This window comes from Aquarana catesbeiana, linkage group LG02, assembly GCF_042186555.1.
Source record: "Aquarana catesbeiana isolate 2022-GZ linkage group LG02, ASM4218655v1, whole genome shotgun sequence".
Lineage (NCBI taxonomy): Eukaryota > Metazoa > Chordata > Amphibia > Anura > Ranidae > Aquarana > Aquarana catesbeiana.
In genome coordinates this window covers 627532743-627557312 of record NC_133325.1, presented here as the reverse complement: position 1 = coordinate 627557312, position 24570 = coordinate 627532743, and the positions used below count along the sequence as shown (strand labels likewise).

Sequence of the window (24570 nt, the reverse complement as noted above, 5' to 3'; positions counted from 1 at the left end):
TCCTGAGAAATTTTGAGTGTTATGTAGAGGAATTTGTGGTCTAAAATGGTTAAAATTTGTCTTTTTATATCTCTCCAAGTTATTGGAATTGTGTCCAGTCCCAGATATCCTAATCATCCACTTGGGGGGAAACGATGTGGGGAAAGCTAAAACCCTAGATGTGATGTTTGCAATAAAGCGTGATCTACATACATTCAAATTGTCTTCCCCGAATACCACTATCATTTTTTTGGAAATAGTTCCAAGGCTCCTATGGCTACAAAGATGTTCACCTTAAAAATTTGGAAAAGTTCAGGCGTCGTGTAAATAGATCCATGGAAAAATTCATGCCGCTTATCGGGGGTTTTTCCTATAGGCATAGGGATTTAGAGGGAGGTTTCGAAGGTTTATACAGGGCAGATGGAATCCATCTGTCCGATATAGGGTTAGAAATTTTATGTATTAATAAAATGACTGACCTGATTTAAATTATTTACAGTTTACACCAATAAACATGCCACGGCCAATTATACACCAAGTTACGTTGTTGAGGGTCTTTATTCATTAAAAAGGAAAAATTTGGTATTAAAAGGAGGGACAGGTGTGGCCTACATTTCCATGGCCTGAGAGGGCTAAAGAATTTGCCCTAAACAGCATGGACATGGGGCTTCTCCCCGGACAGCTGTCTTTTTTTTAATTAACTAAGAGTCACGGTCAATTTAAGAAAATGGGTAGCAAGTCAGGCGGGAAAATAAGGGTCATGTGACATTGGAGTAGAATTGGTAATGTCACATGACCACGTTGGAATGTTCCAAAAGGTCACATGACCAATGGGAACATTCTGGAAGCGGGGCTCATCTACAGTGGGGCAAAAAAGTATTATTTAGTCAGCCACCAATTGTGCAAGTTCTCCCACTTAAAAAGATGAGAGGCCTGTAATTGTCATCATAGGTATACCTCAACTATGAGAGACAAAATGTGGAAACAAATCCAGACAATCACAGTGTCTGATTTTTGAAAGAATTTTATTTGCAAATTATGGTAGAAAATAAGTATTTGGTCAATATCAAAAGTTCATCTCAATACTTTGTTATATATCCTTTGTTGGTAATGACAGAGATCAAATGTTTTCTGTAAGTCTTCACAAGGTCGTCACACATTGTTGCTGGTATGTTAGCCCATTCCTCCATGCAGATCTCCTCTAGAGCAGTGATGTTTTGGGGCTGTCGCTGGGCAACACGGACTTTCAACTCCCTCCAAAAGGTTTTCTATGGGGTTGAGATCTGGAGACTGGCTAGGCCACTGCAGGACCTTGAAATTATTCTTACGAAGCTACTCCGTTGCCCGGGCGGTGTGTTTGGGATCATTGTCATGCTGAAAGACCCAGCCACGTTTCATCTTCAATGCCCTTGCTGATGGGAGGAGGTTTGCACTCAAAATCTCACGATACATGGCCCCATTCATTCTTTCATGTACACGGATCAGTTGTCCTGTTCCCTTTGCAGAGAAACTGCCCCAAAGCATGATGTTGCCACGCCCATGCTTCACAGTAGGTATGGTGTTCTTTGGTTGCAACTCAGCATTCTCTCTCCTCCAAACACGACGAATTGTGTTTCTACCAAACAGTTCTACTTTGTTTTCATCTGACATTCTCCTAATCCTCTTCTGGATCATCCAAATGCTCTCTATCAAACCTCATATGGGCCCGGACATGTACTGGCTTAAGCAGGGGGACACGTCTGGCACTGCAGGATCTGAGTCTCTGGCGGCGTAGTGTGTTACTGAATGTAGCCTTTGTTACGTTGGTCGCAGCTCTCTGCAGGTCATTCACTAGGTTCTCCCCGTGTGGTTCTGGGATTTTTGCTCACCGTTCTTGTGATCATTTTGACCCCATGGGGTGAGATCTTGCACGGAGCCCCAGATCGAGGGAGATTATCAGTGGTCTTGTATGTCTTCCATTTTCTAATTATTGCTCCCACAGACAGTTGATTTCTTCACACCAAGCTGCTTGCCTAGATTCAGTCTTCCCAGCCTGGTGCAGGTCTACAATTTTGTTTCTGGTGTCCTTCGACAGCTCTTCACCATAGTGGAGTTTGGAGTGTGACTGTTTAAGGTTGTGGACAGGTGTCTTTTATACTGATAACAAGTTCAAACAGGTGCCATTAATACAGGTAATGAGTGGAGGACAGAGGAACCTCTTAAAGAAGAAGATACAGGTCTGTGAGAGCCAGAAACCTTACTTGTATGTAGGTGACCAAATACTTATTTTCCACCATATTTTGCAAATAAATTCTTTCAAAAATCAGACAATGTGATTGTCTGGATTTGTTTCCACATTTTGTCTCTCATAATTGAGGTATACCTATGATGACAATTACAGGCCTCTCTCATCTTTTTAAGTGGGAAAACTTGCACAATTGGTGGCTGACTAAATACTTTTTTGCCCCACTGTATATAAAAGGGGTCCCCATGGGGATTTCCTCACAGCTGGTCAGAGCACAGCAATAAGCTCCCCACCCTTGTCACAGGCACTTTGTGGTTTTGCCACCCTTTACATTTAAATGGGGGACTTGTTTATTGATATCCGGTATTGCTCGAGTCCTGAAGACTGAGCCGTTTATATTTATTATTTACAAGTGAGAATTTTAAGTTATCTAAAGTTTACACCAATAAACGTGCCGCGGCCAATTATACACCAAGTTATGTCATCGAGTGTCTTTATTCATTAAAGGGTAAAATTTGGTATTAAAAGAGGGATAGGTGTGGCCTACATTTCCATGTGAAGAAGGGATTTTAATGGTGCCACAACACATGAATTATTATAAAAAAAACATTTTTATTTAGCCCCATGTCTTTAAATTTGGATCTAATGATTGCTGCCCAATAGAACATTTCATAAAACAACTTTATGAAATGTTCTATTGGGCAGCAATTGTTAGCCCCATGTCTTTTTAAATTTGAATCTAAATAAAAATGTTTTTATAATAATTCATGTGTTGTGGCACCATTAAAATCCCTTCTTCACATGCTTTCAAAAAAAATAAATAATTGCTGTGCTCCTCAAACCCTTTTTGAATACATCAGAGATGGCCACCTTCTTCCATTGCTACTGTGGTCCAGTTCTGATGCTCCTGTGCCCATTGTAGATGTTCTTGGTTGTGGCCATGGGTCAGCATGGGCGCCCTGACCGATCTGCGGCTAAACAGCCCCATTTGCAACAAACTGTGATGCACTGTGTGTTGTGACACTCTTCTATCAAAACCAGCATGAACCTTTTAAGCAATCTGAGCTATGGTAACTCTTCTATTGGATTGGACTACACAGGCTAACCTGGGCTTCAATGATCATGCATCAATGAGCCTTGGCCGCCCAGGACACTGCTGCCAGTTCACCGGTTTTCCTTCCTTGGACCACTTTTGGTAGGACCTGCCCACTGCAGACTCAGAACATGCCACAAGAGCTGCAACTTTGGAAATTCTTTGACCCAGTCGTCTAGCGAATACCATTTAGCCCTTGTCAAAGTTGTTCAAATCCTCAACAGATGACTATTCCTCTCGCAAAACAACTCTCCACCTAGAGAAGCGGTGCAACACCACCTACAGGTTGGACAAATATGCATCCTGCATCTGCCTATAGTTTGATTTATCCCCATGTGGTGCTAATAAATAACCCTCACTCCTCATTTCAAACGCATCCTTGATATTGGTATTTTTTGACCAGATCATGGAAAATCTGCATATAATGTAGTTGTATGCGCAGATGCTTCCTACTGCCATATTCTATCTACTTAAAGATTTGACAGTTGGGATAGTGCATGTGATTGTATGGTTTTAAAATGCCCTAATAGAATAGGTTAGTAAGGTCATAGCTCCCAGCTGCCTTATTTTTTATTTTAAAAATTAAAGAGAATTTTATGCTATGGTGTTCCTTTTTGCTTTTCCCATAGCCTACATGTGTGTTGTATGAGGAAGGAGGCCATAGTAAAGGGACCAACCTTGAGTCATTGAAGGAGTGGTGGAGGACCCTGGTGGTTATGGAGTGGAGGAATGTTGGAAACCCCTGTTTTCTTCAAGCGGATTCTATCCGTGAAGGTAAAAAAAAAAAAAAATACTTCTGTGCTCAGCAGTCACCCTCTAATACTTACCTGAGCCCCCTCTAAATACAGCGATGTGCAGTGGCTCTCCGGGGTCTCTTCCTCCTTATTTGCTGAGACATGCAGATAGCCATTGGCTCCCGCTACGGTCAATCTCAACCAGTGAGCCAATGAGGATAGAGTGGGGGCAGGGCTGAGCTGCACTCAGTGTGTGAATGGACATACAGTGCAGCGGCTTGGGAGCAAGCCTTGTTCGGGTGCCCAACTAGCAAGCAGCTTGAACTCGGGCCAGAAGCATTGCTGGGGAATCCGAAAAGAGGAGGATCAGGGCTGCTCCATGCAAAACCATTGCACAGAGCAGGTAAGTATAACATGTTTATTAGTTTTAAAATAAAAGATCTGCCTTTAATATCGCTTTAAGGTACCAATTGTAGCTGTGTGTAAAGCTGAACTCCTGCCAGATATTTAAGAAAAAAACTCCTAATGTATATTTTCAATCTAAATCATTACATTTACAAATGTAGATGATTGTAATGAGGGCAGAGAAAGCCAGGCAACTAGCATTTTCAACAGATTAACAGTGGCAGCCTCAATTCTTCTCTTATTACAGATTTTGAATGTACAGCTTTGAAGAAATGCTGTCACATATCTGGGCAATCCAAACAGAGCATATAATGAAGAATACAAAGGAGAGGTTACCTTCAGTGAAAATCTTGTGTCATTCAATCACTAGATACAAAAAGCTAAAGTTCTATGCAGAATAGGGATTATCAGGAGACAGGACTGAACCTAATGTGCAGGAAAAGTCAAATTTTGTATATGAATTCAGCTGCCTATATCTCTGGGTCTACTAAGCACTTTGGCATGTTGTATTCGCCGTGGAAACCTCTACTTTTAGTTTATCCCATCATACGCTCCATTATATATACCCATGTTGGTGTTAGGTTGGTTTTAATTAAAACAGACAGGAGTCTCAGTTTTTTAAAATCTGAAAAAGAAATACTTTATTACCTGGACCTGAAACTTTTTGCAGGCCTATATGGTCCCTACAACAGAATCCACAAGGATTTTTACTTAATTTTTTAAACAAACTGATATTTGAACCATACCGTTTCCTATTTAAAGGACAACTAAACCCAACATGTGCTGCCCAACATAAAAAGCAATAATTAAAAAATAGATTATAAATACATTTTCCATATTTGTTACACTTTGATACATTGAAAGACAATCTGTCATGAATTAAAATATGTTTCGTTTTAGTAAGTATCCAAGTGTAGGCTTTTACTCTGTTATTAAATTAAGGTAAGCACTACAAGGGTGGTTTTTAGATGCTCGTGTCAATACATATATTTCCAAGCTCAAAGTGGTTCTAAAGGCTGAAGGTTTTTTACCATCATGCATGAAGGTCAAAAACCTTCAGTATGGCGTTCCCTCACAATACTTGCCTGAGCTTGATCGCGATCCAGCGATGTGCATGAAAGTCGCTGCTCTCCCGGGCCTCTGCCTCCTGATTGGCTGAGAGACAGACATCGGCTCCCCCTGCTGTCAATCACAGCTCACAGCCAGTGAGGAGGGAGTGGGGCCAAGCCCTGTTCTGTGTGTCTTATGGACACAGAGCGGGGATCGGGAGTGAGCATGCACTAGTGCCCCATAACAAGTAGCTTGGGGACAACTTGGAGGAGAGGAGGGGTCAGGAGCGCCTGCGTTGAATCCGAGAAGAGGAGGATCTGGGCTGCTCTGTGCAAAACCACTGCATGAAGTAGGCAAGTATGACGTTTTTTTATGATTAAAAAAAATATATCTTTAAAGCACACAAACTCATTTAAATATATAATTCAATATCCGTAAAGGACATAATCAACTTTGTGTGCACCAAATGCTTTTGCAAACCCAGATATTACTTTGTAGAAAGTAGCAATGACATAATCACTGTGCTGCACATACCTTGCGCAGACAGCCGATCTGAAACGAAGACTGGTTTTCCAGGACTATTCAGCAGAAGCCAGTTGCTGAACATATTAGCGGTACACATGCACTGAAAATGTACGGTTCCTGATGAACCAGACAAATTTCCTCTATACCCAGCTTAACAAAAAGTGATCAAACATTATTTTATTTTAGGCTGTAGTAGTCACAGAGGCTTGGTGAAGGAGTTTTTTTGATCATTTAAGTACCAATGTCAAATGACTCCAGCCACAGGCAGCCTCTGAGCTATGCACTATATAGATTTATTACACAATTGGACTTCTGTGCAATCCTGCAAGATTAACCATTACTACATTTTTCTTGTGTAGTTTAAACCACAGGGAGCCATTTGTTCAACTTGAACGCTCCTCTTCAATAATCACTTGATACTTCACTAGTTAGGCCGGCCATAGACAGTGCAAAGTTATTACCTGCAACCACAGGTTGCGGGAAAGAAATGTGCTTGATTCCCCCATCAACACAGACAGTGCCAACAGTGGAATCCCTCCTGCTGAGACATTGTATTCTCCCATGGGTGGGGTGGAGGGGGGGCTCTGGAAGCCATCACCGCCGGTAAAAGACAGTGTATCACAAGCAGCCACTAGCGATAATCGCAAGTAAATTCCGGCAGGCTGGTTGTACTCAAGTTGATTGATCAACTTGGTACATTTAGCCTGCCCATACACGGTTCGAATCTTGGTTGGTTCCTGCTGAACCAGCCGAGATTCGATCAGTCTATGGCCAGCCTTACTGAAAATCACCCACGCAGCTCTAAAAGGTGTTCTAAGTATTCAAAAAAAACCAAAAAACTGTCCCTTAGTGGCTACAAGGTTCAGGCAGATCCTGTCCAGGTCTCATGAAATAAAAAGATCACCAAATTCCTAATTCTAATATTTACAGGATAACACAATGCAGTCAGAAGCTTGAAAGCCAGCATTTCACTTGTCTACCCCGCTGATCTATGGCAAAGCTAATGTGCTGACTGATGTAACCCACTTTCCTGAAATCTGCTCAGAGGGTAACTAAGTTGCCTTGTTCATAAGCCTGAAGCATAATATTCATTACAGGCTCTACAATGTCTGTCTGCATTGTATTATACAAAATTGTAAATACATGGTTCTTAAGGATTTCATGCCAAGAGGATGAGGGGAAACCCGACAGAAGCACCCTTTTATTCAATGAGTCCCCATCGTTTGCTGTAGTTGGGCTATAATGTACGGTTGTGCAGTTTTACAGATGTCTTTTTTATTCAGTAGCTCTTTATATAGGCTAATGGTTGCTTTGGTTTACTGGCCCTTTAAAGGAAACCCAACAAACAGAAAACAAAAATATTAGAGTAGCATTATAAACTATGTACAGCTGGCTCTACAGACCACAGACTAAACATTTTAGAGTCTAAACTGGCCAACAGTTCTACATGCAGAAAACTGCTGCAGGGAGCAGCTTGTATTTAGCTACTCCAAGAACCCCTATCTCTACTATACGATCTCCGATAATGCCTCTCCTGCCTATGACTGGGCCTTGACTTTAGATCTCGGCTTCTGTGTCTACTATGTTTCCGGCTACTGCTTCTTGTGGGTGGGCTGCAGTCTCTAGCGGAATGCTTCTTGTGGAGCTTCTTAGCTCTTTTATGATCGTCCTCTTCTCTACTTAAGTCTCGCTTCTGTTTTAATTTAGGCTTGTGTTCTTTGTCCTGAGAGCGCGAACGTCTGCTGGTTAGGTCTGACGCAATATGAGCATACGGCTCGCCTTTGCTTTGGAGAGTTTCGACTTCTTTTAGCCATAAAGCGGGATCTTTACTTGCTGAATGATTATGTAGGATATTATTACCGAGAATGCTGGTGAGAGAGTACAATGGTCTAGCTGGATTAACATCACTAATTTTACACTCCTGGGGTGCAGCGGCTTCCAGACAGACGCCATTTACAACATGTACGTTGGAGTTTGCATAGTGAATGTGCGGCCTGAGTGACCCATATTCTGATAGGGTTTGTGTTGAGGTAGATGTGAAAGCATTTAAGTAGTCTCGGGGAAGATTTTCATTGGTTGCCAGGGGATAACACTGTGGCTGCTGGGATTCCTCTCCTAACTGAGATGCAGAACACACATTTCGGTTTAGGAAACTGCTCACAAGCTTCTCTCTCAGTTCTCTCTCTTTGCGGAATAAAATTAAGGTACGTTGCTTCTCCTCTTCCACTCGTCTTAGCTCTGTCTCCTGCTGTCGTCTTCTCTCTTCCAGCTGGAGAAGGCGATTCCTTTCTGCTTCCATTTCCTCCTGTTCACGAATCTTTGCAGCCTGCAAAACACAAAAAAGATAATGTCTATACAGTGCATGTGAAATACTCCAGAGAGCTCCTGACTGCTTTATGTATAGAGAAAGAGAAATCCAGAAACCTGCAATTACCACTCATTAGAGAGGATCGTCAACCCCACACCTCTTGCTGCCCTGCATCCTGTAATGACAGAAGGAACCACAGTATGCGGTAGAGAATGCAGGCATCCCACACACACACCTGAAAGAGTTAGATTCTCTGTAAGGACTTGTTTCCTGTATGCCCGTACAGGGCTGGAGATGCATATGCTCCATGCATTCCCATGTAGACAGTCCCACTGATCTACTGCCTGCACAGGAATGCATCCCCATGTGGAAAAACACGGCCCTGCACAGGGATACGATAGTATGCCCAGTGTGTACGAAGCTGTAAAGCAGTTGTAAACCACCGATTTAAAAAAAACAAACAAAAAAAAAAACCACACACCTGCAAGATGTGCTAGTACTGTACGCATCACCTACTAGCACATTATGAAATACTCACCTTGGAAAGAAGGCTTCCAGCGCTGTAATGTCACCGATGAGAGGGCTGACATGTTCGCCCTGTCCGTCTTCTGGGTTCGCAAACTCTGGCTATGTGATTGGCCCGAGCTACGATGTCGTCACACCCATGCATGCACGCGGGAGCTGCCTTTTTGGCACGTCTCTGAAGGTCCGGCACTGTAAGCTGGACCTTCCGTGCGCATACACCGATAATATCATCGGCTGCATACACTCTGAATATCTCCTAAGCCGTGTAAGTTTAGGAGATAGTCACAGTACCTACAAGTAATCCTTATTATTGGCTTACCTGTAGGTACAAGTTGTAGTACAGAGTTTACTACCACTTTAATAAGCAAGGATTGGAGCGGTCGTCGTCTGGACAGGCACGTATTTTTTTTTTTAAATAAAGCCGAATACTTTTCTATTAGCAACAAGGTCTCTTTAAGAAAACCACATCGCAATGCTATTTACAAATGTGGAATAGAATTTTTTTTTATTTTTGTATTTGATTGGTTAGAAAAAAAAAAAAAATAGCCAATAGCAAACAATAGAAGTTGCTAAATAAGTTAGAGGGCTGATAAAAGGTAAAGTTGGGGTTAGAAAGGATTTAGGGTTTTAAACACTAATTAAAATACAGTATAACAATCGTGTTACAATGTATTTATAAATTAAGTGTGCAAACACGATTTGCTTCTTTGTTTTAAAGGAGAAGTGTGAGAAATAAAAAATAAACAAACATTCAGTACATACTCACCTATATGGTTCAATGCTGCAGCTGTCCCCCACCGGCTCGAAGACTGAGAAGTGAGCGATGGATTCCAGGGAGTAACTGCTACATGAATCATCTGCACTTACTCAAGATGGCTGCGGCTAGAAATGCTAGGGGGTGTTTTTCAAAGCGAGTTCTCAGCAAAATAAAACATTTAGACATGAAAGGGTGAGTTTGCTTTGAATATTAAAAATGGATTAAGGCTTGGTTCACACTGCAGCGATGTACCTCATCGAACGTGATTCGCACTGCACTCTGATTTCTGTCCAAGTTTGCAGTTCGCACTGCGATATGCAAACGGATTTGGGGGTGTCAAACTTTCAATTGACATGCCCAGCAGTTCGTGTAGGGCAGTGTAAACTGCCACTGGGAGACATGCGATGTGGGAACCCGCAGTGGATTAGTAGGGTTCGAGCCTAAATAGCGCTTTTGGTTTGTGGTGCTCAAATACAACGTATTTCCGTTTTAAATCACACAAGTCAGTGTTAGAGACAGGGAGAAGCCTGGCTGTCATCCCAGAAATTTCACGGGGAGAGAGGGTAGGCAGCCTTAGGCATTGAAAGGCAAACCTTAGGTACAGTCAAAGACTTTAACAGGTTAACCACTTGCCTATCGGGCCAATTCAGACACTTCTCTCGCATATGAAAAAAATAAAACAATAATAAAAAAAAAATAATTGGTGTTAGAACCCCCAAACATATACACACAATCAATCTCTCTCTCTCTCCCTCTCTCTCTCCATACATATTATACACATACACACACACACACACATTTATTTTTTAGCCGAAACCCTAGAGAACAAAATAGTAATCTGTTTTTTTTTTTTTCGTTTTTTTATATGTAGCACGGTATTTGTCCATCGTTTTTCAAACAAATTTTAAAAAAAATAAATACAATACATAACCCAATTTTTGCTTTTAAATATAAAAGATGACATTACGTCGAATAAATAGATACAACATGTCATGTAATTGCACACACTCGTGGAATGGCAGCAAACTACGGTACTTAAAATCTCCATAGGCGACGCTTTACAAATTTCTACAGGTTACCAATTTAGAGTTGCTGAGGAGATCTAGTGCTAGAATTATTGTTCTCGCTCTGAGGTTTACGGCGATACCTCACCTGTGCGGTGTGAACAGCATTTACAGATGTAAGCATGACTTATGTATGCGTTCACCACTGCGAACAAGCTTTAAAATCTTTATTTTTTATGATTACATTTTTTTATTTTTACACTTTCCCTTAAAAATTTTTTTTTTGATCACTTTTTTTTTTTGGAAACATCCCTTGTGATAGAAATAAGCAGTGACATGTCCCCTTTATGAAGAGATCAGGGGTCAACCCCACATCTCTCCTCTACAATGTAAAGCATTAGATAAAAAATAAAAAAAAAAAGGATTTAATGCTTAAGGGCTCTTTCACATGGGGCGGATCAGTGATGATCCACCCCGTGAATATCTGCTTGCTCAGCGGGGATCGCTCTGCTGATCCCCGCTGAGCAGGAAAATGAAAAAGGCCTTGTTTACATAGTGGCGGTGTTCTGTCAAAATAGCTAATTCATTGAGATCTCCAATCGCGTCACTTCCGGTTACTGTAACCCATCAATTGGAGATTTCGACAACTTGCTGTTTTGACACAATACCGGCAACCGTGTACACTCCGGTACACGATATTATGAGTGGATATCGTTAGTCCGCTCCGACACAAACCAACAAAATGGCCACCTACAAGGCGGCGACAACTTTTTTTTCTCGTTACCCGCTGTTGTGTCAAAAAAGCAAAATCTTCGTGTACTGGAGTGTAACTGGTTGCCGGTGTTTTGTCAAAATCTCCAATTACTGATGGTTTAAAGTAACCGGAAGGGACGTGATTAGAATTGGCTATTTTGACAAAACACTTGAACCAGAAGAGACATCATGACATTGCTCCAGTCCTCCTATCCTCCTAGACCATAGAGATGAGCGGCCATCTTTTCTCCGCTCATCACTGTTACCAGCTGCTACAACCGCTGAAACGGAGGGCTACCGGTCATCCAGGCAAGCCCGAGAACCACCAAGGCAACCCCTCCTGCTACTTTTAAAAGTGATCCAGCAGTGAATCTGCTGCGCAAACCACTTTAACTGAGATTTGCCGGCTAAAAAAAAAAAACAAACAAAAGTGGGGCAGTGGCATATTGCTGCAGCCATAACCCCGGTATTCCACTTCTGACCGATAACCTTTTGTCTATGACATGGTTGGCAAGTAGTTAATATACCAGTATTACAAATCAGAGCTGCTAGTGTCACTTTAGGTTTCTATACAAGCAATGATTTCTGTATATTATTTTCTCTTGGTTTTTGAGCCCTACAGGTCTCTTAAAGGGACTCAAAATAATATCCTTATTCTCCAAAAATGTCTGCGTCAATGGATACAGCAGCTGGACTCGGGAGCGAGCCCACAAAGGTGCCCCCATGGAAAGCAGCATCACGTGGGGGCACCCGATGGACAAGAGGAGCCAGGAGTGCCAGAGGGGGACCCCAGATAAGGATCAGGGCTGCTCTGTGCAAAATCTTTGCACAGAGCAGGTAAGTACAACGTTTGTTATTTTTATGAAAGAAAAAAACTAAGGTTTACAAACCCTTTAACATTAAAATTAAACAGAGTCTGTGCTTTGCTCATGCAAGTCATAGAACCTGGATCATTTTTAATGGTGGTACTTATCAGATGCTTACACTTCCCTTTGCTTAGGCTGCTAGGATGGAAAAAAATACGTCTTTACTTCTGGGTATGAGACCATGTGACTCGATCCTTTCCACATGACAGCGCTGGTGTATTCTGATTGGCCACTTAGATACCAAGTGCTGTCACATGGGTGGGGCGAGAGAGTCCTCAGCCCCGTGAAAGCCTCAGGATCTTACACAGGGATTCCCACATGTTCCCAGTGGCAAAAAGACCAGTTGGGGAGTAAAAGAAAAAAAAGAGTATGTGCAGCTGGTGGGGACACGTTTAAGATGAACCTGTTGTGAACTACATAAGAAAATGCACAAGTTCCCTTAAAAGGCAAAATATAGGGTATGTTTTGTAAGCAATTTAAAATTAGTATATAAATATATATATATATATATATATATATATATATATATATATATATATATATATATATATATATATATATATATATATATATATATATATATATATATATATATATATATATATATATATATATATATATATATACACATATATACATACATACATACATACACACACCTTATGATAAAGTAGCATCTTTGATTAAAGTGTTACTAAACCCACCACAGTAAAATCAGTTTGTATATGCAGTAAAGCATGCTTGTTACATTCACTGTAGAACCTAAGGGGTTAATCCTCCGCATTGTGTAAAAAGGCTGTTTGATCCCATCTTCTCTGATCCTTCCCTTCTTTTACTGTCCCCAATCCTTCTACTGATAGTACAGAGCCTTGGGGGCACTCTGCACATGCTCAGTTTGGTGTTTATTGCGAGAGAGTATTTTTTTTTTTTTTTTTAGAGGTTGCAAGTGATCAGCACAGGGCCAATCAGCACTGTCCAGACAGAAAGTCAGTGGGTCATGCAGCCTCATAGGACAGTCAGAGGAGAATGAAAACTCCTCCTACAAGGTTTAACCAGTGCTCAGTCAGACAGAAAAGTCATAAGACTGCTATATACCGCTGATGAGAAACCGTATTTAGCAGTTTAATTTTACTCAAATTAATTGCTTTTCCATGTTCTGTGTTCTGTGGGAGACCAGATATAGTGAATGCAGGTCCTGGGTTTAGTAACACTTTAATTATCCCCCTTCCCAGCAGCTCATACTCGCATTTTTTTTGCTCCTTTGCTTCTCTGCTCAGCCGATTAGAGCTGAAAAAGCAGCTTTGTTAGCTTGAGCTGCAGTAGTCAGAGCTTACAAAGGGATGAGGACCCTTTCTCCACTTCTCTAGGTAAATGTGTACATGTCAAGGCTTTTACACTTTTTGTAGATTTAGTCTTTTCTCTGTTCTGAAGAAATTGCTGCACCCAGCACTACACAATCACGTCTCCGCCCCCCTGTCCCATTTAGACTGTGCTCTTTCCATGCTGCAATATCATTAAAAACCACGACTTGTGATGCTGCAGCATTACCACAGTTTAGGTATTTTTTTTTTTTAATAGGAAAGTATGACAGTTCTATTCATGTAGTGTGACTGATGCGAATTTACAATCTCTGGCACTCGTATACACCGTTCCTAAAGCGCCTCAAAGATGCGGCTTGCGGGACTTTTTTTTCTTTAAGCACTCTGGCTTTCACACTGGAGTGACAGGAGAGGCGATTTGCAGGTACTATTTTTAGCGCTATAGCGCCTCGGTGTGAAAGTAGCCTTAGAGGTAATCATTGGGGTTAGCGGTTTAAAGCTTTACTAGAACTTTAAATAACATTTTCCAGCAAAATGTAGAGATTTGTTTTAATAAAATGCATACATTTCTAAGTACTGAATTCATTTAGGAGATAAATTATTCTGCTTTTGGTCAATTTAGATTTTTTTTTAGGCTTTATAGTTTGAAACCTGACGCTTATTTTGTGTGCAAAAATCGTATTTTTACAAAATGAACATTACAGGTGCATTTATGACACAGGCCTATTGCCCACTACTTACATGCTTTGTGGAAGCCTCTCTAGACTAATTAACTGCATACCCATCTGTGCTAGAAAAGAGGGAGAGAGATGTGTCTGCTATTGCTGGTTGCAACTGGTAAATATATACCTATAACTATATAAGATTAAAAACTTTTTCTTTTTTACATTTCTAGCACTGAACATTGTAAATGAGAAAAATATATAAAATATATATTATATATTATATAAATAAAATATAGATTCCTTATTACCAGCAAAGTGTGTATCAAATCAGATTAATCATTATGAGCGGTTTTCATCACATTGTACCATCTTAATACAATAGCTCTAAAGACCTGGCGATTGTAGAAGCAGACCATGAATTAGCCAGTTCTTTAAATCCATTATGTAAGAACAGAAACCGCTCTCTCACCTTCACTCTGCTTAGAAGCTCCACAATTAACCTGATGGACTGCAAATTCCTCTGAGACAATAGGAGCTTTCTCTCTTCAAATCGGATTTTCTCCTGCAATCTCTTTTGCTCCTCTGCTTGCAGTTTTTGCAGCTTTTTCTTGTGTTTGCGAGCTTCTCGTTCTCGTTGTTTATCCTCCTTTCGTCTGATCTTCTCTTTACGCTTATTCTCCTTCTCAATCTCTTCTAGTTCTTTTTGTTTTCTAAAATGATCAATCAATGTTAGTCATTGCCGCATATTCATGGAAAACAATTAAAAAAGTTTGTACATACTGAATATCTCTCGCTCTATGGATAAAGCTCCTCATTTCTTTCATTCAGAAGCAATCAGTCCCCCCCACCACACGCACAGTTCAGCTTATACTAGGTACAATCCCAATAGGAAGAACTGCCATCTGCTCATGTCTGCACTTTCCATAAATACCAAGGGGGTTTAAACAAACAATATCTAGCAGATCATATTACCAAATTGGTGTCCTAAGGATACACACAGATCTCTCATATCCCAGTACTTCGTCTAGTACCATAAGGCTCGGTTCACATATATGCAAATTGGATGCGTTTTGAACCGCATTTGATTTCCAATGAAGATATTCACAAATTTAAAAAGAGTCCTGTGCATTTTTTGAGCACTGAGGTACGGTTCAGGTGCAATTTCCATGCTCATCGAGATCCATGGGAACGCTTGTGTATCACAGGTGTGTTCAGGATTTCAGCACAGATTGCTCTCCTTCTACAAAAAGTTGACACCCTTTATCTACTATGTATTGGCCAACACTGAAATCGAAGCTGTGACAAAAATCCAGTCCTGAGCCTTGCAAATTTGCATCAGAACTGCATCAAAAATGCACCTGAACCGCAGAAGAAAAATTTGAGGTAAAAGCAGCCATGCAATTCACACCAGACATGTGTGAACCCTAAATGAATCACAAGACAAACTTAAATTTTCCTTGAAACTATTGCCCAGCATTAAAGATGAACTCCATCTTTTGTTAGATTTTACAGCTTGGCTCAAACAAACTAATGCCGCGTACACACGAGCGGACATTTTCACAGGACTGGTCCAACGGACTTTCGACGGACTTCCAATGGACTTTCCGAATGAACGGACTTGCCTACACACAATCACACCAAAGTCCAACGGATTTGTACGTGATGACTTACGACTGGACTAAAATAAGGAAGTTGATAGCCAGTAGCTAATAGCTGCCCTAGCGTCGGTTTTAGTTGGTCGGACTAGCATACAGACGAGCGGATTTATCGACCGGATTCGAGTCCATTGGAAAGATTTGTAACATGTTTTATTTCTAGGTTCCTCGGACTTTTGGGAAAAATACAAAGCTTCCTCTGACTAAGTCAGAGAGGCGGGCTGATGATGTCACAACCTCTGACCACTCAGAGGAAGCTTTGTATTTATTGTTAGAATACATTGCTTTCTCTGAATGGCTGAGCGCCACTGTGTTCAGCAATAGTGGAAAATAGAGGGTTGAAGAAAATGAAATTTTCTGCTTTGCAGAGGCACAGGATCCATGCCTTCCCTTCTGTCAGAACAGTGATCTGCCTTGTTTAGATAAGAGGGCCGCGATTCTGCTCGATGATCAGCGGGTGCTGGCGGACACAGAGTCCGCGGTACCTGCCACTGTGCTCACATCGCGAGCGAGCTGCTGGTGGCGCGCATGCGCGTCCCCCATCCGGAAGAGCCGGATCACAAATATATACGCGATCCAGCGCAGAGGTACCGCCCTGTAGCAGTAAAACTGCTATGGGGAGGACCTTGAGTGGATTACCAATATGTACACCACTATATATGAACAAAAATCTTTTCCATCTATAGGACTTTTCAATACAGAGCATGTCAAAATGGCAAAATTTTGTGCCACAGGTTAAACTCCCATGTTAAAAAAAATAAAAATAGTAATAATTTACTAATGCTTTAGTAGGGTGGACTTTATTATTTTTTTGCTTCAGTTGAGCAACTCAGAAAACTCAACACTAACAAAAGAATAAAGAGTCCAGCAGGTATATATATAGGTGTATATTAGTATGGGAGGTAAATTTAAGCCCATCTGTTGCTTACAGTGTTCTTTGTTGGATTTGATGCTTTTATATCTTGGTTTTCCCCAGCGTGTCACCACATACCCAGTCCCTGAGCTATGTATCGTTTTAACTGAAGTAATCGTCCCCATAGAAAGTCTATGGGGACGTCTGTTGTCAGAAATTATCCTAACCACACACCCACAACTGCTCATTCAAGCATGACATTTCTTTAAATGCTTTTGATGCAATAAATCTCTTACAGACAGGCAGGCCTTGTACCCAATACATTTTCATAGGAATACTTGCAACCCCAACAGCATTTACAGCCTATAGGTTTGATTTTTTATTTTATTTATGTTTTTGGTCAGCTGGTATACAGTTCAACCTAGAAGCATTTAGAATAGCTTTAATAATCTCTCAAAAATACGTAGAAGACGAATATATATTGGCCTAAACTGATGAAGAAATTTGTTTTTTAAAAACATTTTTTGGGGATATTTATTATTGCAAAAAATAGTTGTTCTTTTTTGTTTATAGCGCAAAAAATTAAAAAAAATGCAGTGGTGATCAAATACCTCCAAAAGAAAGCTCTATTTGTTTGGGGGGGGGGGGGGGGCAAATTTTGTTTGGGTACAACGTCGCATGACTGCGCAACTGTCAGTTAAAGTGACGCAGTGCCGTATTGCAAAAAATGGCCTGGTCATTAAGCACCTAAATCCTCCGGTCTGTAAGCAGTTAAACAAAGGTTATAAATTGAGTTGCAGTTCAGTGAGTAAAATAAGTATTTGATCCCAAAGCAAAACATGACTCAGTACTTGATGGAGAAACCCTTGTTGGCAAGCACAGAGGTAAGATGTTTCTTGTAGTTGGTAACCAGGTTTGCATACATCTTGACACACAGCGAGTCGAGTTAATGCCAAATAGCTCAATTTTGGTCTCATCTGACCACAGCACTTTCTCCAAATACTTCTCTGAAACATTTAGATATTCATTGGCATGACTGTACATGTGCCTTCTTGGGGGGGGTGGGGGCTCGCACAAAACATTCTATCATGGCAGCAAAGGAGTGGCTCAAGAAAAAGCACATTAATGATATGGAGTGGCCTAGCCAGTCTCCAGACCTTAATCCTATGGAAAATTTATGGAGGGAGCGGAAACTTATAGTTGCCAAGCAACAGTCAAGAGACCTTAGATTTAGAGAAGATCTATAAAGAAGAGTGGACCAAAATCCTTCCTGAGATTAGAGCTGCACGATTCTGGCCAAAATGAGAACCAAAGTTTTTTTTTGCTTAGAATAAAAAGATCACGATTCTTGCGACGTACAATCTTTCACATTATACAAAAAAATTGGGCTAACTTTACTGTTTTTTTTATTAAAAGTAATTTTTTCCAAAAAAAATTGCATTTGAAAGACCGCTGCGCAAATACAGTGTGACACAAATATTGCAACAACCACCATTTTATTCTCTGGGTCTCTACTAAAAAATCTATATAATGTTTGGAGGTTCTAAGTCATTTTCTAGCAAAAAAAAAAAAAAAATTAATATGATTTTAACTTGAAACCAACAAATGTCAGAAAAAGGTTTAGTGTTTAAGTGGTTAAACTTTCCTCATTTACACACTGAAGCCCTGTACACACGATCAGAAAATGGTACGGAAAATACCGCTTTCAATTCGATCGTACAATAATCGGATCGTTCGTACAGAGCTTTCGAGAGCTGATCAGGACAGTTCATCCGATATTATTCTATTGGACATGCACGAAAATTTTTTTCACACTATGCCAGATCGTACGATTTTCGTTTAATCAGTACAGCTATCGTTCGAAAATGCAATACAAATACATTACAACACATGACATAACTTCCAAATCTTATTTCTGTCGTGCGGGAATTTTCGTGACTTTAGTAAATGCATCGGATTCGATCTGAGATTAGCAAACAATAAAAAAAAAAAAAAAAACGGACAATCATTCGTCCGATAATCTCATCATGTGTATGGGGCATAAGTCTATTCCTTTGACAAATTGTTACAATGTTTATACTTAGTTCCACTGCTAAAGAATGTTGTGATTCTTGGCAGACTGCCTGTTTTTTTCTTCCTTTCTTTTGATGGCTGTGGCTTCAGAAGAGCAGAGAGAATTCTTTGCATAGCAAGAATTGTGAAACACTTTTGTCAAGATAGCAAAGAGAAATAAAAAAAAAAAAAAAAAAAAAAAAAATCAAATCGCAATAACGATTCTTGACAATTAATGGTGCAGCTCATGGATCAGCTCGTGGTCACATGAGACCAAAATTGAGCTATTTGGCATTAACTCGACTCGCTGTGTGTTGAGATGTATGCAAACCTGGTCACCAACAACAAGAAACATCTTACCTCTGTGCTTTCCAACAAGGGTTTCTCCACCAAGATCTAAGTCGTGTTTTGCTTGGGGATCAAATACTTATTTTAGTCACTGAACTGCAGCTTAATTTATACCATTTGTATTGTGTTTTTTCTGGATTTTTGATTGATATTCTGTCTCTATAAATTTAAAATACACCTACAATAAAAAATATAGATCCTTCATTTCTTTGTTATAAAATCTGCAGGGATTAAATTATTTTACCCACTGTATAAATAAGCTAAAACTCTGCATCTAAACAAAAGCCACAGTCAGGGTAAATCCTGTTACCAACCAGCATGCTAGAGACGACTGCTATGTACGTTAAAGTTGGCCAAAGACATATCAAAATTTGTCCGGTTCAGCAGGAACCGCACAAATATTGATCTATGAGCAGCCCGTTTGTACTGAAGTCAATCAATCAACTTCAGTACAACCAGCCTGATGGGTTTTTTTTCTCCCGATCACTGCCAGCGGTTATCACTGTCAACAGTAATCACTATTCTGAGGATGGGGAAGGCTCCCTGTTAGCAGAACAATAGCGTTACAGGAGGGATTCCCCCATCAACATTGACAGTGTTGATGGGGGAATGGAGCAATTTTCTTTCCTTCAACCCGTGGTTAACAGAAAGAAAAAACTGCATAAACTATTGCCTGCCAGTCAGAGCCGGAGCTGTGCAAACATTCTCCTTGTAAATGCATAGCTCTGACTCAGACTGCTGCAGCTCTTACAAAGAACACACTAGGAGGATGCTTTCTTAAAAAAAAGGAAATGTAGGCCTTCCCAATGCACTTAACTAATGCACAAAGAGATTATTCAGCCAATTTAAAAACACAAGTTTGGCTTTAACCTGTTGACACCGATGTAATACAAATATGCAGTGTCATAGAGGTGGGCCTTCTTCTGAGACACTGCATATATGTGCATCAGTGTTTGTGATGGAAACTTGCTCCATAGCATGCTCCCAGCATGGAGACCAGCTGTCACCTACAGTTGCTAGTATTGTACCAACAATCAGGAGCCTGGAGAACCAGTTTCCACTCACATGACAAGTCAGCAGTACTCGCTTTCTCCTACACTGTATCATTTTCTCTTAGTCAGAAGAGAAGAAAGTAAATATGAAAAGTGTGATAAATATTAAATGTACAAAAAAAAAAAAAAACAAAAAAAAAAACAAACAAACAAAAACACAAGCAATAGGGGTCATTTACTAAAACTGGAGAGTGCAAAATCTGGTGCAGCTCTGCATAGAAACCGATCAGCTTCCAGGTTTTTTTGCCAAAGCTTAATTGGGACAAGCTGAAGTTAGAAGCCGACTGGCAACCATGCACAGCTGCACCAAAATGAATGCACCAGTTTTAGTAAATGAATGTACCCCACCGAACACATATGTAGTATTGTCGTAGCTTGCTGTAAGACACAAACCAAACCACTTCAGCTCTGGAAGGTTTTACCCCCTTCATGACCAAGCCATTTTTTGCTCTACTACGCTACCTTTAGCTGGTAATTGCATAGTCATGCAATGCTGTACCCAAACAGAATCTTTAAAATGTTCTTTTTCACACAAATAGAGCTTTCTTTTGTGGTATTTGATCCCGCTGGGTTTACTCTGTGTGTGTGTGTGTGTGTGTGTGTGTGTGTGTGTGTGTGATATATATAACACATACATACACAGTGGGGACGGAAAGTATTCAGACCCCCTTACATTTTTCACTTTTTGTTATATTGCAGCCATTTGCGAAAATCAATTAAGTTCATTTTTTTTCCTCATTAATGTACACACAGCACCCCATATTGATAGAAAAACACAGAATTGTTGACATTTTTGCAGATTTATTAAAAAAGAAAAACTGAAATATCACATGGTCCTAAGTATTCAGACCCTTTGCTCAGTATTTAGTAGAAGATCCCTTTTGATCTAATACAGCCATGAGTCTTTTTGGGAAAGATGCAACAAGTGTTTCACACCTGGATTTGGGGATCCTCTGCCATTCCTCCTTGCAGATCCTCTCCAATTCTGTCAGGTTGGATGGTAAACATTGGTGGACAGCCATTTTTAGGTCTCTCCAGAGATGCTCAATTGGGTTTAAGTCAGGGCTCTGGATGGGCCTTTAAAGAAGTCACAGAATTGTTGTGAAGCCACTCCTTCGTTATTTTAGCTGTGTGCTTAGGGTCATTGTCTTGTTGGAAGGTAAACCTTCGGCCCGGTCTGAGGTCCTGAGCACTCTGGAGAAGGTCTTTGTCCAGGATATCCCTGTACTTGGCCGCATTCATCTTTCCCTCGATTGCAACCAGTCGTCCTGTCCCTGCAGCTGAAAAACACCCCCACAGCATGATGCTGCTACCACCATGCTTCACTGTTGGGACTGTATTGGACAGGTGATGAGCAGTGCCTGGTTTTCGCCACACATACCGCTTAGAATTAAGGCCAAAAAGTTCTATCTTGGTCTCATCATACCAGAGAATCTTATTTCTCACCATCTTGGAGTTCTTCAGGTGTTTTTTTTAGCAAACTCCATGCGGGCTTTCATGTGTCTTGCACTGAGGAGAGGCTTCCGTCAGGCCACTCTGCCATAAAGTCCCAACTGGTGGAGGGCTGCAGTGATGGTTGACTTTGTACAACTTCCTCCCATCTGCATCTCTGGAGCTCAGCCACAGTGATCTTTGGGTTCTTCTTTACCTCTCTCATCTGTCTGGCCAAATAGCTCCATTTGGCCAGACAGGAAGGCTTTAGGAAGGGTTCTGGTCATCCCAAACGTCTTCCATTTAAGGATTATGGAGACCACTGTGCTCTTAGGAACCTTAAGTGCAGCAGAAATATTTTTGTAACCTTGGCCAGATCTGTGCCTTGCCACAATTCTGTCTGAGCTCTTCAGGCAGTTCCTGCAACCTCATGATTCTCATTTGCTCTGACATGCACTGTGAGCTGTAAGGTCTTATATAGACGGGTGTGTGGCTTTCCTAATCAAGTCCAATCAGTATAATCAAACACAGCTCAAATGAAGGTGTAGAACCATCTCAAAGGATGATTAGAAGAAATGGCCAGCACCTAAGTTGAATATATGAGTGTCACAGCAAAGGGTCTGAATACTTAGGACCATGTGATATTTCAGTTTTTTTTTTTTTTTTTTTTTTTTTTTAATAAATCTGCAAAAATGTCAACAATTCTGTGTTATTCTGTCAATATGGGGTGCTGTGTGTACATTAATGAGGAAAAAAAAATGAACTTAAATGATTTTGATATATAAATGATATTTACTGTACTAAATACTGTTGTTGTCTACTGTGTTCAGACATGCAGGGAATTTTTCTCCTCAAAGCTCCCGCTTCGGCCGCTCCATTTCACAGCTCTGCCGACAGCCCTTTCAGCTCCTTCTCCTCCAATGGGCAGGTGCAGCAGCAGCGTGTCTTCGACCCAGCGGGGATCAAAAAGCAGGTGAAATCGGCCAGTTCTTCCAGCGCAACGGCCCGGACACCAGGAGCTCCCCTGCTTCCAAGATGGTGCCGGCCCACTCAGCTCATACACCAGTGGCTTCACAGGTACACACCAGGCAGCACCCGCGCTCTCCACTGGATTCAGAGCGCAGCTCCACACGCTCCAGGAGCCCCTCTCCCGCTTCCCACAGTTCTAGAGAGGGCTGGGACATGGAAGGTTATATAAAAAAGGCACTGCCGACCAGGCATGACATTGAATCCTACATTAGCAGACTGGAATGATCATACAAGGAGGAACTGACTGACCTCTGCAGGAATATAGGGCACTGCATACAAGATATTGTGCACACTGTGGAGGACTCTGTCACTAAACTCAATGAGCATGAGGTGATCCTGCAGGAACACACTGTACAGATCAAGCAACTCTATGGTCTGGACGACCAAGAGAATAGAAGCAGTCACAACAATATCCGCATAACGGGCTTGCCTGAATCAATGGAAACCAAAGACCTAGCGACTGCAGCTACTGCAATATTCAAACAATTCCTAGGTCTGGCTAAAGATTCTGCAATTGAAATAGACCGTATTCACAGATTCCTGGGTCCCTGCAATCCTAATCCAGCGTTCCCGAGAGATGTAATCTGCAGGATCCACTTCTTTAAAATCAACGTCGACATCATGCAGGCAGCAAAGTTGCAGGACTACATTCTCTTTGATGAAACCCAGGTCATGCTGCTTACTGATCTCTCCAAGCAGACTGACTATGAGAAAAGCCCTTAAACTTGTTACAGATGCCTTGCAAGATAAAAGGATGAAATACAGATGGGGCTTCCCAGTCCAACTCTCTGCATCTTACAATGGTAAATCTGCAATCTTCCGCACGCTTGGAGACCTGGCCAATTTCCTGGGAACTTTTCAACTGCCTTAAATTTCCATCACCGATTGGCCCCTTAAGGCTGCAGCTCCTGGTCTACCCGTCGACTGGATGGAAATCTCAAGCAAAGAAGAAACACTCTTGCTCCAATACATCCAAATCCCCGGCTGGCTGAGACCCTCAAGTTTTCTACCTGATGGTGGTTCCCCCCCCTTAAGCTAGGGTCCAATCAGGGTCGGGTGGCCCTCACTTGGTTTTAACCTAGTTCCTGTTGGGCCTACTGAAACTAAAAAATGTTAATTCATTATCGAGCATTCTTTGTTGTGGCATGGAGAGACCCCCGGAATATTTACACCTTAATAGTGTTTATATATATATCTTCAATATATCTTCAATATATAGTCTTCAAGAAGAGGTGCAGGTGAATTAAAGTGCTGAGTTGAGTCAAACAGAGGTAATAAAGTGACTGGGTGATTGTAGTCTTCAGTGTGCCTGCAACCAACAGGTGCAGTGGCTCCTTACCTTACTGCTGTAAGGTAAATAGCATTATTGATGAGCAGGTAGCATCCAAGGTACTGTATCCTACAAACGATAGTACTGGATATGTATCCTTATGGGTTCCAACCTCACAGGGATTTGTGGAATAGCAGCCTTTGGGCTTCACTTTTCACTTCCACTGAGCCTGCCTCTTGGGGGAGTGTAACATGTAAACTAGCTATCTCTGATAGGTTTACCATGAAAGAGCTGCGGGTGTAGTCTCAGATAATTGCACTATAGGGTGCTGTCCTGTTCTGTCACAAGAGCTGAGAGAAGACACGCCCTCTCCCTGGCAGCTGACAGTAAAAAAAAATACATTTTATTTTTTTTTTTCACTGTACAGTGCCCTATAGTGGAATCATCTGAGACTACACCCACAGCTCTTTCATCGTAAACTTATCGGAGATAGCTAGTTTACATGTTACACTGCCCTAAGAGGCAGGCTCAGTGGAAGTGAAAAGTGAGGCTGCTATTCCATAAATTCCTGTGAGGTTGGAACCCATAAGGATACATATCCAGTACTATCGTTTGTAGGATACAGTACCTTGGATGCTACCTGCGGGACAGATTAATACATAATGTGGTGAAA

The 24570-nt window shown here is 41.1% G+C and overlaps 1 protein-coding gene across 1 annotated transcript in view; it reads right to left on the bottom strand.

Annotated features, from left to right (window-relative positions):
• Positions 1-5057: 5057 nt before the first annotated feature.
• AKAP17A (A-kinase anchoring protein 17A) overlaps positions 5058-24570 on the bottom strand; it is a 35244-nt gene continuing 15731 nt past the window's right edge. Inside the window, exons 4-5 of the mRNA XM_073616410.1 lie at positions 14677-14917; positions 5058-8336 (exon numbers count right to left, since the gene is read on the bottom strand). Of these exons, the coding sequence (XP_073472511.1) occupies positions 7491-8336; positions 14677-14917 (1087 nt within the window). The 3' untranslated portion in view covers positions 5058-7490. The remainder of the gene's footprint in view (positions 8337-14676; positions 14918-24570) is intronic.